Source organism: Eleutherodactylus coqui, chromosome 4 (genome assembly GCF_035609145.1).
Source record: "Eleutherodactylus coqui strain aEleCoq1 chromosome 4, aEleCoq1.hap1, whole genome shotgun sequence".
Lineage (NCBI taxonomy): Eukaryota > Metazoa > Chordata > Amphibia > Anura > Eleutherodactylidae > Eleutherodactylus > Eleutherodactylus coqui.
Genome location: NC_089840.1, coordinates 204342102 through 204362055, shown reverse-complemented (window position 1 = coordinate 204362055; position 19954 = coordinate 204342102). Strand labels below are relative to the sequence as shown.

The 19954-nt window shown below is 44.6% G+C and overlaps 1 protein-coding gene across 1 annotated transcript in view; it reads left to right on the top strand.

Moving 5' to 3' along the window:
* The window catches only part of MICU1 (mitochondrial calcium uptake 1), a 275102-nt gene that overhangs the window by 36077 nt on the left and 219071 nt on the right, over positions 1-19954 (top strand). The window contains exon 3 of the mRNA XM_066600576.1: positions 14655-14832. Within this exon, the coding sequence (XP_066456673.1) occupies positions 14655-14832 (178 nt within the window). The remainder of the gene's footprint in view (positions 1-14654; positions 14833-19954) is intronic.

Genomic DNA, 19954 nt, shown 5'->3' with positions numbered 1-19954 from the left:
CGTTAAAGTGCGTGCTGCTGGCGAGTGCATGGACGGCTGTTTAAATTGAGGCCAGGAATCTTTAGGCCTAGCTAGGCCATGCAGTGCTGCGGGTTGTGGCTCCCCATACCTCTTCACTTATGCCTCCCAGGTGCTTCAGTGGCTGCGAAGGGAGAGGATGGCCACGCAACTTCTGGTAGTGGCCAAAGCTCCTGGGTCTCTCCTCACTACTGCGATCCACAGTTTGAAGGGGCCTGCTACGCGGCAATCCCTTAGAGGCTCCCGGGTGCATCTTAGAGAGGGAGGCCCCCGCTGGAATGTCCCCCGGGCACCCTTGCCCAAAAATCTAGCTCTTGGGGTTCCCCGGACTTTGGTAGGCTGCACTAGGTTTTAGCCGCGCGCCGTCTTGTAGGAGATTTTAAAAGGTCTCAAAGTGCTTCTGACAGGCTCACTTCGGAGAATTGCTGAATGCCGAGATTTGGTCTCAGAGAATCGGAGCGATTCTCCGCTCGTGGACGCGGCGGCTACGCTTTCCATAGCAATGCTATGGAAAGCGTTCACTGCGTTACCCACGGCTGTATTATCGCCGCGGGCAACGCAATGAACAAATACCGGTAGACAGGCAGCCTAACTCTACCTGTCTTTTTGGTTCCATCTGCTTTCACCTTGCTGTCCATGCCCATGATGCACACTATTATTCTCTCCGTTTGCACTTCTATATGTATCTATCTATCTATGTATCTATCTATGTATCTATCCATCCATCCATCTATCTATCTATCTTTCTATCTATGTATCTTTCTATCTATGTATCTATCTATCTGCAATTGTCTGCAGAAAGCAGAGCACACATCAATGTGTCAAGATGGCAAGAATTGGTGCTTGCAGCATGAACATGTAGTAATTTCTCCACCAAGTAAAACATCCCAATTTCTGCTATTTCTAAAATTGAAAGAAATTCTATTAAATGTTAGGGGAAATTCAAATACCATACCATTGAGCCTAAAATTGGTTAACTGTACACTGTAGTTATTTTACTTCTCATTTTTCCTATGTCACACTTTTGCAGTAGTGTAGTTACAAGGACATATCCAAGGGCAGTCTCTAGCATAGTCTACAACGGATACCTCAACTGAGTGCTAATGTTTTTTGCATCTCTCATTCACTAAAATGGCAGTGAAATATAGAATGATGTTAACAAAATGAAAAACTAGACTGTACATACAGTATCTTACGGATTCCTTTGTTACCAGGCATCAGTCTGAGTCTGTTGTCCATATTGATGTTGTATAAGTTGCCCTCCATTTGCGGTCTACTTCATGGTTGCCCCTATGACCCAGTCATTATGCAGCATCTTAGGCAAGATAAAGCGGGGAATACAAGAGGTGGATGGCATGGTATAGACAAGAATTACAAAAGTAACTATTTGTATATTTTTACATTTTGTGAACAATAAAATTTTATTGAAATTTCAGAAAAAAACCACAACTTTTTTGATAATGTTTGTTCATCTAATAGCTGGTTTGTGAATCATCAATCTTGTTATATACTCCTAAAACATTTAGCTTGTTTACCATTGTAAATCAAGTTTGAAGTGGCTGCCACTAGGGGTCTCTTTTTCCAGCACCTCTGCAATCCAGTGCCTGTTGTTAGATGTTGAGCTGCTGTAGTTACTAGGTTGTTTTGTTAGCTGTGGCAGAGGGATTCTCTTCACAGGCTGCTTCCTGCACTCAGTCTGACTGCAGACACTGCGTCGGCAGATCTATTTCCCCACCATCTTTGCCTTTCCTGCTGTTACAGCGCCTGTGTGTTAGTGTGTGCACATTCATTTGGGTTTACTATTTGGCCATAATGTCTAGGAATGCTAGAATTGTCCTGGGAAAATAGAGGGATGGGTATTTAGTTACTAGCTCCTTGCTGATGGGACCAGAGACAGAGTGATGCAGCATGGGAAGTGAAGGACAGGAAGTACAGGACAGCAAACTATTTGCAGAATGGTGGGCCTGCCTGAAAACGTATTGCAAACAGGGCAGCAGAAAAATGGGAAAGACCACCTGAAAATCAGAATCTACAGATGGCAAATGGCTGCAAATGAGTGGGTAAGAAGACCTGTTAAATGTTATTGAACTTGTTGAAAACTCATATGCTTTAAAATAGCAACTCTTCAATGGGGTCATGAGTTGAGACCCCAGCAAGGCAGTACATTAATCTCCACTGCTGTAAAGTGATGAGAAAACTTGGTATAGAATACAGATCGTGTCCTTTTGCATTTGCTGTTTTAAAAAAAAATTTTTGACCATAAATAAGTTGCTTGAATCTTCATTGTTTAAAGTTTGTACCTGTTAATAGAGCTTTTTGTAAAATAGAAATATTTTTCAAAGTCCATCTTTCATAAGTCACTTGGAAAAGGTCAAAGGAAGCTGCTTGGAATATTATCGAAAATGTTTATCTGAAAATAACACACTGTCTTATATACATTTTTGCTCCAAAAGAGGCACAGTGTCTTATTTTGGGAGAATGTCTTAGTACATACCTAGCAGGCACCGTTCGGGTCCCTCTCGCTGGTCCTTGTCCCTCCAGCAGTCTTCCTTGTAGTCATCTGTTTTGAGAGAGCATTCTCTTCCTGGTAACGAGGCTTGAATACCCCGCTCCAGCAAGAGATTGCTGTAACTGGCTGAGGCGGTGTTCCTGAACCAATCACAGCAATCTCTTGGGGCAAACATTAATATCAGACAGTGCCTCATTTCGTTAACCATTTACAGCAATCTCTTGCCACCCCCATCCTCCCTTTCCCCTTGAAAATCAGGGTAGGGCTTGTTATCGGAGTTGGTCTTATTTTCGGGAAACGGTAGATATTGATGATCTATCCTTCAGCCCCTTTTACACAGGACGAGTTTTGGGCGCTGAAGCGTCCAACAACCGTCCAAGCATTCATTGCTCTTGTGCTTTTTACATAGGAGCGATCGTCAATCAACACGAAGCAGACCAGGCATCGTTCTGGCCCACCCATCATACCCATTGGTCACGTGGACCTTTATGTAGTTGAGTTCCATTCAAGTGAATGATATTGAGCTGCAATACCAAACACTGCTGATGTGCTTGGTATACTGAAGAGGCTGCAGCACTTGTGGAGTGACGCAGCCTATTAAAGCATCTGATTAGTGAGGGTTTCGTACCCCCACCAATCTGATATTGATGATTTAGTAATGGGTAGCTATGTCTTAAAAATACCTTAACTATGACCTTGGAGAAGCTGTATGTGAAGTAGTATTTAATCTGGTTATTGATTTTCAAAAATATAAGCAACCGTACAACTGTGAACCCACATGGTTTGTATATATTGGATATTGCATAGTGATGTGCTTCACTGTATACTTGGGCATGGAACTATGCCAGAAATGCAAAGACTACAATTTTTCAAAGTCCAATAGAGTCCATTAGAGTAGACGCTCCATTGAGTGTCTTAAAGGTGTAGATGGGTAGGTAATATTGTGACCTCCGTTCAATCTACTTTATCTCGTGAGATTCGCTCGTATATCTGGAAGACCGTGTGCTAACAGTTTGTGTAGCAGATTTCCAGCCCCAGAACCACATCTCCCGCAGGAGTTCAATATCAAAGGGTAAATACAGTGAGTGAGGTCAGGACATCTGTACCATCTGGTGAGCAACTTAAAGTTTTTCTCTTGTGTCTCACAAGCTAATAGTAGCTTATGGGCAAACATGAAGGCTCTATCCCAATCAGAGTCCCGGATCTAGACGGACAGCTCTTTTTGCCATACTGTGGTTAACTGGGGATGGTCTGGGGCCACCTGTTCTAGCAAAATGTTGTACATTTTAAAGAAACTGAGCATGGAAGTTCTCTTTTTAGTAATATTTCCTCGATTGGGGTCGGGGGCAGGTATAACAGAGATACCTGAGGTGGCCCTTAAGGACAACTGTAGGTACTCCAACCAGGAGATTTTTGTTTTGGGGTGTTTTGATTGAATCATAGCAAATGAGGGTAGGGAGGAATTGGTGGCTGTTCCACAGAAACGTATATCCTCCGATTCCTACCAACCTAAAAATTTGGTTTTCTCCATTCCTGGAGGCAAGGATGGGTTATGAAAGAGGGGGGCCAGTGCTCCTAATCGGATTGGGAAATTGCCCTTGTTAGTGATTGTGTCCCATAGATCTGGGCAGGTGGCTTTTACTGATGTATGGGAGATAGAGGGGGCCAGTCAATGGCAGATATCCATGGGAGAATATGAGGCTATGTTAGTACAGACTCTAGTTCAACCCATTGCTTTGTGTGGCCTCTAAAGAGGAGGTCAGTCTGTTCAATATGGCTACCATGTAGTATAACTTGAGGTCTGTCATTCCTGCAGCTCTGTTGCTTTTTTGGGCAGGTCAGTGTCCTAAAATTAAGACTGATTGGTTCCCCCCTCACACAAACCTGTGGAATACCCTCTGGAGCTGTTTGAAAAATTGTGTAGTGATGCTTATGAGAAGTGTTTGAATTAAGTGCATAAAGCGTGATATCACATCCTTTTTTAGACCGTTGAGCCATCTGAACCAAGACAGCTTCCTCTTAGAGTAACTGTTCAGATCTTTAATAGTCTGTTCTATCAGGGGGATGTAATTCAATTGGTAAAGGGTGGATATATTTGGGGATGGGTTCACCCTCGGGTATTGAAAAGAGAAAGATTTCCACTTAAATTCGAATCGGTTTGCCAAGTGTAGAGTCTTGCTGGCAGAGAGAGACCGTTGAGGCCTTTGGTTTTCTCAAAGTTAATTTTGAAATTACTTAGGTGGCTGAATCTTGTAAACCTCATCAGAAGGTTGTCCATGTATAATGCCAATTTACAGGTGTGGGAGTCAATCTGTAGACCCTTTTACGTGGGGGGTTGTTCCTTAATGCCACTGCTAGGTGTTCCATCGCGATAGTGTACAGGATTGGTGATAAGGGGCATCCTTGTATAGTCCCGTTCCTGATAGGAAACGATCTTGATGGGAGGCCATACACAGGGATTTGTGCTGATTGGTCACTGTATAAGGCTAAGGTCTTATTCAGGAACCCTGTGCCCAAGCCTAGTTCAAGGGATTATTCTAAGAAATCCCGAATACGCTCGATTGAGGACTTTTTTCGTGTCTACTGCTAGGAGGAAAAATAGGGTGTTCAGAGTTTTACCTCTGCTGAATAGGAGAGTGGTCTTGTTAGTGTTGTCCCTTGCCTCACTTCCCTTTATAAATTCCACTTGGTCATTGTGGATGATATCTGGTAGGATAGGTCCCAGTCTGTTGGCCAGCTCTTTTGAAAAGATTTTGGTGTTCACATTGATTAATAATATAGGGTAGTAACTCAACCACAGGGAGGGGTCCTTCGTGGGTTTGGGGATTACCGTAATGTGTTCCATAAGAGGCTGGTGCTGGAAAGAAGTGGCAGGGGATTCTTGGTTGAATGCGGCTTTCATGTTGGCGGTGAGATTTTCTCTAAACAAATTAAAGAACCTGGGTGTGAACCACACGTCTACCAATTGCATCTTCCTGAGGGCCTGGGTGAATCTTTGTAGCTGTGTGGTGGAGAGGGCTGCCCTAGGGTCAGAGCAGTCTAAAAACAGGAAGTTAGTCGTCCCTCAAACTACTATCCCTTCAGCGAAGTTGGTCAGACGGACCATTAGAGCCCTGCCCGCCTTCATGAGACTCTGATTGGGGAAATACCAGTTTGCCAATGTAAATAATTTGCTCCAGAGTTTAATTTTGAGAAATGCATAGTGCCTCTTGGGGTCTACCAGTGTGTGTTTGACCTCATGGAGTACTATCTTGTGGATGGCGATTGAGGCTTCTCTGGATATTTTTTTTAAAATCATTCTTTATTAGAGTTTTACAATAAATCATAGCACAGCATTCTAGTCTCAATCAGAAACCTAATAAATCAGCGTAATGACATCACCAAGTAGGGGAATGGTGCGACAAGCAACTTGGACCGCGGTATATAAAGATGAGAGCAATTCCCTATTACATAGAAGAACATATATACGAGAACCTGTTGTTAGATGAAAAATGAATCACTACAAAACCCAAAATTGAACTAAAGGTAAGACAAATAACATCAACAATAAGAAATGCGGGAAAAAAGGTAAGCATAGTGCTGCAGATCAAAATGGGATTTAATAATTTGTTCAATTTTTGACCATACTTTGATAAACTTTCAGCTTGTTAAATTCATCTATATTGTGTGAACTTCTTCTGCTCCAATGTTATAAACGTGAAGGTTGTAGGTCATATCAAGCTATCTATAATATTTGTAGGTGGGGTCTCTCCGTCCTGGCTACCATAAAGCACACGATTTGAAGCATTTTTGTCAGAACATGTATCTGTATGTAGGGTCCACAAAATGAGCTAAACCCTAAATCTATCACGCCATGTGTCTGCAGAACGTACAGACAGCAGCTTAAAGTACGCAGATACAGGGCTGAGCGGCTTGTGAAGAGTTAATATCCCACAGCAATATGTTGTGAACATAGAAAGTCACTCTTCTGTCATCTGTAGTTACTCCTGCCAGTTCTTCTCCCAGTCAGTTAACCTTTCATGCCTCTATGCCCATACGATTTGTTTCCAGCGTATTTCATTCCCCTGAGTGTTACTGTGATTGTTCTGCAGTGTTGGGTTGGAGCCCAAGTGCCCCACTGAAGTAGTAAATTCTGCCGTACAATTACCATGGTGCCTGCTATAGTAAATAAACATTATCACACTAATTTCTGCAGAAAAATTGAGTTTGTGATCACTTTTTTTTACAGTATGTGTGAATGAAAGTCCTACTCTTAAAGCGGTATACCTATCTCAGGGTTGGCCAAGATGAGGAGAAAAGTCCAAGGCATCAGAGGGGTCCCAAAATGCCATCTTTATTTATGTCATCCTCAACGCCTCTGGTATCTGGAACTTTTCTTCATATATTACTATTTCTTAATGATGGTTTGCTGGAAAGACCACAACAAGAAGCACGGAGGGCCAGGCGGTGCTTTTCTAAGCGATCTTACCTCCTTGCTGAGATGAGAAGATGAGGAACCGGAGGCTACTTACCCAACCGCCCCGCTGGGTGCTAAGGAATGGGCCTTACTCGGTTTCTGTAAACCACTGTCTTGTGGAAACGATGTAGCGCACTGTTAGGCTTTTGCATAAGATGCATTCACTTCAATGGGAGTGAAGGAAACAACGGGAGGCTGCCATCTGTTTCGATAACCTCTACGAGGTGGTCGGGAACCAGCCATAGATTTCTCATCTTAGGAAATATTTTAATGGGGCAACACCTTATACATAAGGCTGCTCTCATATAGGTGTTTTTTAACAGCGCTTAACAAGCATTTACAACACTCACTGAGCCGCCATTTAGTTTAATGGGGCTTTTCGGACAAACATTTGAAAAGCAGTGTTTCTAACGCTGTGTTTTTTGAACGTTATCTGTTCTATATTTGTGCGGGTTTTTTTCTCCGTGTTTTTTTTTTAATGCAACGCATCAAACATTGAGATGAATGTAGAGCATTTTCAATGCTGTCAAAAAGGCAGTATAACACGGCTGCAGCAGTTTAATGCGTTTTAAATGCAGATTGCTGTGTCACAGAGTGAAAACAAAATCCGCAGAAAGTTATCGACAGCTGAAGCAAGCTACTTTAGTGCTGACAAAGTAATGAAAACTCAATCATGGATATATGCAAGTTTACTGCCCTAATGGAGGAAAAGCTGGAGATCTGGGACACCAATGAGGCTACGTATAAGCACTGTAGTGTGAAGGACGTCCTGGACCTGCTAGAGTAATGATTCCGTTTGCCGGACCCTTGCCAGCAAGAAAAGGGGATGACTGGTATGCAATGTCAATTCAGAAGTACATCCAGACATTAGTGTAGGCAATTTAGAGATGAGCGAACGTGCTCGGCCACGCCCCTTTTTCGCCCGAATACCGCGATTTTCGAGTACTTCCGTACTCGGGCGAAAAAATTCGGGGGTTGCCGTGGCGGCGCGGGGGGTTGCAGCGGGGATTGGGGGGGGGAGAGGGAGAGAGAGGGCTCCCCCCTGTTCCCCGCTGCTACCCCCCGCGCCGCCACGCCTCTCCCCGCCCCCCGGCGCACCCGAGTACTTTTCGCCCGAGTAGTGAAGTACTCGAAAATCGCGGTGCTCGATTGCGAAATCGCCCTTACCGAGTACGTTCGCTCATCTCTAGTAGGCATTCCAAGACCCCGCAGTGCCTTACTGTTCCATGCAATAAACCACTGTCTGTTAATGTGGCATCAGCAGGCCATAGACGCAGAGCAAAGACAGGGAAACAAGCCCATGTTTGCAGCCAGGGATCTAGTTATGGAGGTCAGCAGGTGAAAGCCAATTTAGGCCGCATACCCCGGACATGCCTCAGGTGGAGCTGTACGGACTACCCCAAGGACAATCGGTTAACATTACTTATAGGCCAGGCCCGCTCCTAGACACATGGGTTGACTCCACTTCACTAATTTGTAAAGTTTTAAAGCGCATCCTTTTGTTTTGGGGGCTGTTGGTCGTTTTGAAAGGGGGGAATTGTTTGAGTTGATGGTGGGGTTGTTCGTATAGGTAACATTTTTAAGTATTTTGTATTAAAGATTCACTGCTGCAACGCTGTGTAGTTTCATGTTGGCGAATTTTGAAACTGCCCTCGTATCTGCATAAAGGAATCCCTTTTCCAGCTACATTATGGAAACAGGAAAGGAGACTGCACGGCCGGATGGACAGTCCTGGGTAACACGGGACGAGTTGTCAGGCAAAAGCTTCCCGACAGCGCGTCCCAGCGATGCTCGCTCCTGTAGTGTACAGGAGTGTGTATAGTGGCATCATGCAAAGCACAGACGGGGCATGACTTGCTATTCGGTCTCATATCCACGTCCGTATTAGTAAAACGCTGTTGGTCTCCCCGCAGTGTTTTACTGAGGTTTGTAAGCATCTGGTCTACCGGCAGATTGGGCTCATGCGGCGTGGCACACAGAATTAGCATGCTGTGAGCTATTTCTCGTATATGTTAGTATGCAGTGTCTACACGTACATGGATCAATGAACGTCCATAGACTTTCATAGCCTCTATTCACCGCGTACCACGTGGCCGTGCATCATGCTGTGAACAAATGGTCGTGGACATGAACCCTACACTGAAGGATTATTGATCAGAATTCCACATGAGCACAAGATTCTGAGAAATAATCATTCCCTATCATTGCGTGTAAATGCAACATAATGTGGATGTCGTTACACAGCACCTTTATATGTTAGTCATTTAGTTGTTCCCTCGGCAACCCTAAAGGTGAGCTCCCTCCATGTTTTTCGGTTTTGCACTGCTTCTTTCAGTTGTGTGATATCCATGCTAGTATCGGCTCTGACAGTATCAGCCATCGTGTCCTTTGGTGTCCGGGTCTTCCTTTGCCACTGATCTGTCCAAGCATTATAGATTTTTCTATTGACTCTGCTTGCATTATATGGCCAACATGCCTGAGCCTGAGCTGGGTCCTCTTCCCCTCTAATGATATATCGGGCCTTATGTAATGCATCACAAGCAAAAACCAGGACACTATTTAAAAAGTATTTATAAGAATAAAATGGTAATGAGGTATTTGCTTAATAGTTTGGTCAAACTGTGCAGAGAACAATTTCTTAAAGAACGGTGTAAAAAAACTATGCATGTTTTGGTCAGAATAAGTAAGCTCTGAACCCACGTCAAGGGTCCTCATTCTCCTGTGAGTCCATAACGAAAAAAAAATAAAAAAAATAAAACCAGTTAAAAAAAGACAATAGCCATGTCAGAAGTGCATCAACCTGAAAGAAAGATCTCCTCTCAAGACCACATAATTCATAAGCGGTTATAATAACAGGTATTGCTTATGAAAGTCATAAAGCGTATCAAATATCAAGCTTCCATTTAAATGAAAAGGCTAACACTTGGTATCTTGGGGGGGGGGGGGATCTATTTGATATAGTTCTAGTGGTTACTATTCCACAGATGTAGTTCCAATCCAACTCCTAAGCACTTGATATATCTTGCCTTTATTAAGAAAGTATTGTATGAGAGGCACCTGTGTCTAGTTTTGTAACTGTATGTTATGTACAGCTTGGGATTGGGACGTTGCGCACAGGTTTGATGTAACCCCTGGGTAGCCGTGTTAGATCTCCGTCATCCTACTTGTCAGTCTGCATGCGCAGTAACATCCAGGCTGCAGACTTTAAGTTAAAACTAGACGTACATGGCGAAAAGATGATTTGTCATGAAAACAAATGATTTCATAAACGCTCTGTTCTTATTTCTCTGTGTTTTGATGGCTGACAGCATGAGGTTATAAAATAGATTTGTGATCCATAACCATCAGTCACCGCTCTCGCCTACCTGACTCGCTTCACAGACTAAAAATCTTAACCAGTAAACCACAAACACGCATCATTTCTCTGATTTATTGGAGAAATGCAAAAAGCAACCATCTCGAGGAACAGAACGCCAGCTGGGATAGTAATGTGATCTAAAGTCGCCTCTAGGAACAGTTCATTGTAGTCCTCCATGTCTCTTATGTTGAAGTGCTCGTAGGCAATGTTCACACGCGGAGGAACATTTCTGCTGTGATGATGACCAAAGATCTACGACATTGCCTTCCAGAGATGAAGACGGTATTTACGAGATGCCCTGAAATTTGCGCAGATCTTTTTCTTTTGCATGAGATTTGGTGTTTTGTAGCACTTAACTCACCTGCGTTGCACTTTGTAATGGATTTTCAATGCGATATCAGCAACAAATAAACATATGAACATGCTTTTTGCTATACTTAACATGGCTGGTTCGCTACAAGTCCCTTTTATTGTTTTTAAAGCTCTTTATCAAGCCCTAAAAACAACTCAACTAGGCTCTAAAAAAAGAAGTAAATATATAAGACACATGGCAGATTTTGTAGCGATTTGTTGTAAAATGTGCTGATTCTGTATCAAGTATTTAACAATGGATCCAAAAAATTAAAATCCTTTAATGCAATTATTTGTATGGAAATCCATGGCTTATGTCGTGGATTTGAAATACCTACGCAGAAAGCAAAAGGGACAATCTAATGTATGCAAGAGTAAGATGCGCTAAATTTATTAACCCTTTCCAATCCAGTTTGTATCCTGGTTGTCCTAGGGGGCTTACTTTTTTTCTGCTGTTATACAACGGCGCTATATGCTGGCTAAAGCCAGTACTGCATGAGGTGACACATTAGATAGGCTCCGACAGCAGAGAGGCTGGCAATATACAGTAAGAGAACCCCGACGGACGTCTTCCAACATTGGAGCTGTACAGCCTTAAAGGGGTTGTCCCGAGAAAGCAAGTGGGGGTAAGCACTTCTGTATGGCCATATTAATGCACTTTGTAATATACATCGTGCATTAAATATGAGCCAAACAGAAGTTATACACTTACCTGCTCCGTTGCTGGCGTCCCCGTCTCCATGGTGCCGTCTAATTTCAGCGTCTAATCTCCCGATTAGACGCGCTTGTGCAGAAGGGTCTTCGCCCTTCTATTTGGTCTCGGCACGAGCGGCGTTCTGGCTCCGCCCCCTTCTACGCGTCATCGCGTAGCTCCGCCCTGTCACATGTGCCGATTCCAGTCAATCAGGAGGCTGGAATCGGCAATGGACCGCACAGAGCCCACGGTGCACCATGGGAGAAGACCCGCGGTGCATCGTGGGTGAAGATCCTGGCGGCCATCTTGGTAAGGTAAGGAAGAAGTCGCCGCAGAGCGGGGATTCGGGTAAGTACTAAACTTTTTTTTTTTTTTTTTTTAACCCATCCCTTGTGTTTGTCTCGCGCCGAACGGGGGGCCTATTGAAAAAAAAAAAAAAAGCCGTTTTGGCGCGGGACAACCCCTTTAAATCATAATGTCTTCAGACGTGAGACAGTGGATTGTAAAGGGTTAAGAGGCATACACCTCTTGATAAATGTATGTATCTTTCTTTTTTGCGAGCTGGAGTTTGCCAAAGAGAAGTATATTCTCTGCAGTCATTGAAATAAATGGAACGGGAGTGGCATGCATGCGCTTCCTTCACTGCTATCATGCAAGGACTGTCAGGACTGCCTGTTGTATTTACTGTATATGCTTTATTGATTTTTATCTGTACAAATTTCTATTTGGAATGCGTTCCGTGACCAACAATTCTGTCCAGCGTACATCTTGTGCTATGTATAGCTATCGTTCAAGGGTACATACTGCTGTATGCGATGTGAGCGTGTTCCATATTGGGAAACCCCGATCCTGGATCTAAATAAGCAGCTTGCACCAATAAGACCCATTGAAAGCACAGAAAGGCATTTTCTACTCACTGGGGCAGATGTGGGGTTGAATTGTAGCATGGGAGTGCAAGATGATCAGGCAACTAGTTGGAGGACACTTAGGATTGTGTAGAAGGAAGAATACCAAACAGGCTAGTTCTTAACTGGCACGTCCCAAGTTTGCAAAGTTGTCAGATGAGGGCAACGCCATTATAGGGTTAGCACTACTGCAGCATGGCATGCCGTCTTACCTCCATGGGGATGTCTGCTCCAGTAAGAAGGTGAATTAGGTCATATTAGACGGGCCCTGGAAGTGGGAGACTCAGTCATTAGAGAGACAGGAAAATGTGTCACAAAGACCAGGATTGTCAAACAGTGTGTCTTCCTGGTACTCGGCATTCAACCCATCACAGATCGGTGTGACAGATTACTGGGATAGGACAGTGAGGACCCAGCGTTCATGTTGCACATTGGCACCAATTAAAAAGTTAAAGATTGGGGAAACGTCTGTTTTTTTTGGTAATGATTTCAGGGTCCTAAGATGTAAGCTTTAAGCAAGGACTTCCAAAAAAAAAAAAAAAAAAACTTTCTAAACTGTATGTTGACTAATGAATGCTAGAAGTCTGACCAATAAGGTTGGCGAACTGGAAATTATAATGTCTTGAGGAAAACTACGACCTAGTGGGAATAACAGACAGATGTGAGTGGGCGGTGAACTTGGAGCTAGTTTTTTTCAGAAGTGATTGAAAAAAAGTAAAGGGGTGGGTTTGTCTTTATGTGAAGTCCTGTATAAAGCCCACATTACAGGAAGATATATTTTAAGGAGATGGACATGTGGAGTCTCTATGGGTGGAGATACATGGAGGGTTAATATCCTGATGGGGTTAAATGTTTGAAGGGCTTCTAAGATATGCTATCCTGGAGTACCTCAAGGTCTGGGATGATTTAGTGAATGCTGCGCTGAGCAGGGGGTTGGACCCGATGACCCTGGAGGTCCCTTCCATAGGGGGCGGTATTGGAGAGGTCACCGTTACTGGTCAGACACCACAGGGGTGTTGGACACCACTGGGCCCTATTCTTTTTAGTATATTTATTACGACAGAGTGGTTGCATAGTAAAATATTTTCCCATGATACAAAACTATGTAAAGTAATAAACGAGAGAGGACAGAATATAGTTTTTAATGGATCTAGATAATCTGGAGGTTTGGGCAGATAACTGGCAAATGTGGTCGAACACTGATAAATGTAAGGTTCTGCACATGAGCAGAGGAAATGTGCGTCACCGTTGCATACTAAATGGGAAACCACTGAGTAACACTGACATGGAAAAGAACTTGGGGGTTAACGGTAAGCTTAACTGGAGCAACCAGTGTCAGGCAGCTGCTGCCAAGGCGTTTAGGATCATGAGGCGCATCAAGAGGTTAATGGGCACATGAAGAGAACATTGTATTTTTTCTTTTTTTTTTTTTTTTGCAAATCTCCAGTCAGACCACTCATAGTCCATACAGGGCAAGCCACTGCTTTGTCAGTGCGGGTTGTAACCCTGCATGTGTGGCGCACATATCTATGGTGGTCGGCCTCGTATCAGTTCATATGGTACAGGCTGGGTCTGTTGGCAGTCACCCCTCCCCCACCCTGGGTTGCATTGAGTGGCTGCACAATCAGCGTGCAGCTGAACATTTTTGCTCCTTTACATAGCAATCTGGCTTGCTGCATGCCTTCAGGTCAAATGGCGATTGAGCATTTCCTGCAGTATATGTCTTGTATCTGGCTTCTTTTTCTGTAAGTTGTTTTGAGCATTTTTTTCTCACCTCTGTGATTTTTTTAATTTTTTAATTTTTATTTTTTAAGAGACTCGCAATTGAAGTAATATATGGAATGGGTGGACTACACTACCCAGAGAGGTTATCAAATTTGGAGTCATTCGGCTTAGAAAAAAAGACTGGAGAGGGGCGAATAACTATATATAGAAATATCAGGGGACGATACATAGATCTCTCCTGTCATCTATTTATACCCAGGACTGTGACTATAGCAAGGGGGCGCCCTCTACATCTAGCGTGGAGGGTGGATGGGGGGAATTAAGGCTGAACTAGATGGACATATGCCTTTTTCTTCAGCCTTACACGTTATGTTACTATATTCTCAGGACCGCTGGGGGGGTCATTGGCTAGACCCCACCAATCATAAAGTTAACCTCTATCCCTAGAATGGGGGATAACTTTGTGAAAGTTTAAGGCATTGTAACAAATCACACCTTTTTATTCCTTGGGTTGAATTACATCTGCCTTCCTTTATTGTCTAATGGAGGTCTATAGTTAGAAGATTGAAGGAGTCTCAGCACTGTCAAGTGTTATAATACAAGTGTGTAAATAATGAGCTTTAATTATCTTATAACAGAGCTAATGCAGAAGCGCAGCCTTCAGTGAAGCAGAACTTGGGAGAAGAACATCTCGACAAAGAAAAGGAGGCTGAGGAGCAAGAGGACAGTGATGGCCAGGCTGTAGAGTCCAGTGATGAAGACCAACAACCAGAAGGGAAAAAGAAGAAGCAACGTGTAGGATTTAGGGATCGGAAGGTATGTGAAAAGTAATGGTGTGTACATAGTTGTAGACCAATTTTGAAATGATCAGGTTGAAAAAATGACTTCTTACTTTAAAGGGGTTGTCTCGCGGCAGCAAGTGGGGTTATGCACTTCTGTATGGCCATATTAATGCACTTTGTAATATACATCGTGCATTAAATATGAGCCATACAGAAGTTATTCACTTACCTGCTCCGTTGCTAGCGTCCTCGTCCCCATGGTTCCGTCTAAATTCGCTGGCAGCTTGCTTTTTTAGACGCACTTGCGCAGTCCGTTCTTCTCCTTTCAGCACGAGCCGCTTCAGTGTGCTCCCCGCTACAGCTCTTCTGCGCATGCGCAGACGAGCTGTCACTGCTCGGGAGCGCGCTGGAGCGGCCATTCTGTACCATCCTCTGTTAGAGGAAGGTGCAGAGCCGCCGAGCTGTCCCAAGAAGCCGCCCAGGTAAGTGATGGGCCGGGGGGGCTGCCGCTGCGATGGGGGGGGCTGTCACTGTGCCGGGGGGACTGTCGCTGCGATGGGGGGGCTGTCACTGTGCCGGGGGGGGCTGTCACTGTGCCGGGGGGGGCTGTCGCTGTGCCGGGGGGGGCTGTCGCTGTGCCGGGGGGGGCTGTCGCTGTGCCGGGGGGGGCTGTCGCTGTGCCGGGGGGGGCTGTCGCTGTGCCGGGGGGGGCTGTCGCTGTGCCGGGGGGGCTGTCGCTGTGCCGGGGGGGCTGTCGCTGTGCCGGGGGGGCTGTCGCTGTGCCGGGGGGGCTGTCGCTGCGCCGGGGGGGGGCTGCCGCTGCGATGGGGGGGGCTGCCGCTGCGATGGGGGGGGCTGCCGCTGCGATGGGGGGGCTGTCGCTGCGATGGGGGGGCTGTCGCTGCGATGGGGGGGGCTGTCGCTGCGCCGGGGGGGCTGTCGCTGCGCCGGGGGGGCTGTCGCTGCGCCGGGGGGGGGGCTGTCGCTGCGCCGGGGGGGGGGCTGTCGCTGCGATGGGGGGGGGGCTGTCGCTGCGATGGGGGGGGGGGGCTGTCGCTGCGATGGGGGGGGGGGGCTGTCGCTGCGATGGGGGGGGGGGCTGTCGCTGCGATGGGGGGGGGGGGGCTGTCGCTGCGATGGGGGGGGGGGGGGGCTGTCGCTGCGATGGGGGGGGGGGCTGTCGCTGCGATGGGGGGGACTGTCGCTGCGATGGGGGGGGGGCTGCGCCGGTTACCTGCTGCCTGGCGGTGGGTGACTGGTCGGCCGTGTTCAATCCAGGGGTCCGGTCGGCGGCTGCCGGGCGTCTGGTTGTCAGGGAGACACAGCTGGTAGCGTCTCGGGAGCGCGCACGTCGGGCTACAGCAAGCGACAGGAAAAGAGCCGGCGGCCATCTTGGGAAAATTTTTATAAGTTGCTGAAACGCTGGAACTGTAAGTACAAACCAGCTAGAAAAGTCATTTACAGGGGGGCTTAGTAATGTATGCTTAATTAGGGGGACTGGGCAAAAAAAAAATTCACTGCTTCCTCGAGACAACCCCTTTAAGTACTCTGTGATCGATTAGGATTATCATTTGACGTCTGCAAATACTCCCTGACTTGCCACCAAAAATGCTAAGAGGTTCAGCTGATCTTAGGAAATCTTTAATCTTATTCATGATGAGTGTTGAACTGGAAATTAATACTTTTCTAGTGATATCTAGTTCCATAAAGTAGATTTACTGGTGCCATCCCTCTTTCCTCAACTCCACCTTTTTTTTGCAGCAGCAGCAATAGTATGTGTGGTAGCTGCCATTGCTATCAAGTGATGCCTTTGCATGCGTAGCTTCCCCTTCCGTCTGCTCTCTGTGTAGGAGGTTCCTGTCCTTGGGCACGGCAGCACAGGATCTTCTGCAGAATCCACAATATACAGACCACAGCTGATACGAAACCATTTATACGCTTAGCTGCTGCAGAAATACCGAATATAGACCCAAAGACACAAGGAACAAGGCCCTCTGGGAACATCACATGTGCTTGCAGTGACTTCATTCTCCTTAATTAATATTGTAGTAAACTTCTCTAACAAATGGTTTGTTTAGTTATCGTGGAAGTAATCACTTAATTTCGGTTATACTCATGGGGTATTATAGCTTTATCAACAAGGTATGTCTGATTTATTTCATAAATGGATACATACGTAGATATATACAGACACACGATGCCTCATGTATTGGAGAATAGTACAATGAAAACACTTGAGTGATATTTCCAAGCTCGACTGTTTTTTTATTGTTACAATACGTGGGGATTTATACTGTGGCATACCCCACAATTAAAAATTCAAAGTCCACAGCATGCATGATACTTCTATTTTAATAAAACATTACAAAGGTTGGCTTCTTTTTAGTAAAACCTTACAGAAGGTTATAAGGACAAAACTGCATGCTCAGCGTCTAGGACCCTGTTAGTAAAAGTTAACTACAGTGCCTATTTTACGCACGTATTTCTTGCTATGATCACGGCACAAGTATGCATATGACAGTACTGCATGAAATAGAATATAATGCTTTCACATTTTCCCCTCTTTTTTTGAATGTTTTTACCTAATGGGTGCATCTTTCAGCTCCAGTGAAAGAAGGGGTCTTGGGAACCTGTTTATCTAAGGGGGTACTCCCCTATAGGACCTTCTTCACCTCATTCCCATCAGGATTGAGGAAATCTTTCACTTGTAGATGGTGGTAGGTGTGTGTATAGGATATGCATCATCATAAGGCCGTGGTCTAGGGCAGGGGTCCCCAACTCCAGTCCTCAGGGACTACCAACAGGTCATGTTTTCAGGATATCCTATAGTAAGACCAACTGTGGCAATGTCTGAGGCACCGACAATAATTACATCACCTGTGCAATACTGAGGAAATCCTGAAAACCTGACCTGTTGGCGATCCCTGAGGACTGGAGTTGGGGAACACTGGTCTAGGGTGTATCACCCTGGTTACCATCTTAGTTCCTTTTATACAGTTTATAAAGTTTAAGGTTTAGTGGGAGACAGCATAAAGTTACTCTGAACAGTAAGTACCAAGGCCCAATAGTAATACTTGAAATATTGTTTGGATGATTCCCATGAGCTATCCCTCAAATGAATTTAAATCAAATAGCAGGATTGAACATAGAGAATGTATCGCTCCACTAAGTTTTATAGCCATTTTTCTCCTATTTCTGCACTTACTTGAAGGCTAGCTTTAACTTGCATGTCACTTGTGTTATCTACATAGTGGCAGCATGTGGAGCAATATGTATGCTTCATGTTCGGACACCATATAAATACCAGTGGGTAAGGTTTACTGCAGAATCCTTAAGAATGTTTTCCACCCATCCTGCGAACATGGTAAACCTTTTGTTTTCCCTCCAGTCAATGGCGTTATCACTTTTAACCAAGGTGGTTATATCCAGCACTGAGGGACGCCCATCACATGTCTTTCCCACTTCTGTCTGTTCTTCCATGATGCCCTTTCCCCTAATGTCTACACATGAACAGTAATTTACTGATGGGTATCAGGACATCTGAACAGGAGTTACAATGAACGGGATGTCACTATGCTCTGCCCTTTTGGTTTGGAAGCCGTTGAGTATTACCCAGGGTTCTGTAACCATGCACTGACCTGCAATGTACATGCCTTATCTTGGCTCCTACCATTAAAATTTAGTGAAGTTAGGTGAATTCTTAACTAATTGATAAAGCTCCCCCTGATTCAGAGATTTTTTTCTGTTTGAAGCACATAAACTAGAACTTTATGGTGTTTCACAAACTTATTGTCTCAATCCTCTTTCAACATGTCATTGAGACCCTTTATACCGAGGTTTGTCCACGATAATAGAAACCGCCTTCCAAGCATTCCTCAGGCTCTGGAGCTAAAACTTTTTTTTCAATGGCTGGCATTAATCCTGGTGTCTTTCCTTCCAATTTGATGGAAGTGGCAGTTGTCAACTGGATCTGGTATGGACCATCAAATCTCGGTTCCATACTTTTTCTGACATGTCCTTTGGGAACAACCCAGTTTCCTGGAAGCAAATTATGCGACCCCCCTCTTTTGGTTAACAAATTTTTTTTTTGTTGATTTTGAGAATGCAATATAATTTCAAAGATTTAAACATTTTCAATCATGTTTTTTTTTTTTTTTTTAAATCAGGAGGGCATGCAGTGACTTAAAGAAAATGGGGGAGGGAGGGACACAAAGGGAATGGGTTGAGGGGTCTGTGGGGAACGTTTGGGCTGTGCTTTATACTTAAACGATTATGTCGAATTTGAAGGTTTTTAGTGGGCCCTTCTATTGTCTATTATTAAGATAAATTCTTCATAAATTGGTTGGGGGAGTGTAGGAAACGCTGGATGGTAAGCTAGGCTCAACTGGATAGATCTGGATTCTAGCTGCAGAATTCCACAGGCGCATGGTGAGGAAATATTGATGCGCCTGTGGAATATTTTTTTTTTCTAAGAGTGTTTCACGATCCATGAGGATGGCTGCCAACTTCCCATTGACCATGATCCAAGATGGTCTGTTTTTCATCAGATTGTTACTTGTTTCCATCAGGAGCAAGTGATTGCTATACGTGCAGATAAGCAATAATTGTGTAGATGTTTGGGAATGCTCGGAATTTGTCTGCCCAATAGAACATCCTAGGATGATTTGTGTATAGTTACGTTTGTGATGGTGAAAATTAATGTACCTGAATCAAAAAGTGATGGAGCTTTGGGCAATTCCACCGTTGTGTATAAAAGGTGCCCTTGCCTTCACACCCTTGAAAACGGGCCCGACGTCCCCGGGAACATGATGGTAACTCTCCTGTATATCATATACTATCACATTAAAAGTTTATAACCAGCCTATGTGATTGATAGATCCCTTGTACAGCCTCTCGAAAATAGTCATATCTGGCAGCATGCACCTATCTTCGGAAAGGGATAATACATAGTGCTTAATTTGTTGAAGGTGGAGTACTTCTGAGTTGAGAAATCGTGTAGATGGCTAAGAAATATTCAAACTGTCTAAAGCCAAGTCTATAGACAAAATCTTCTGTCCTGGTGTGGTCCCTGGTTATCCACCATCCCAACTCTATTTTGTTCATACCAGGTGGAAGACAGGATTACCAAATGAACTTGATATAGGGAGTTGTTTGGA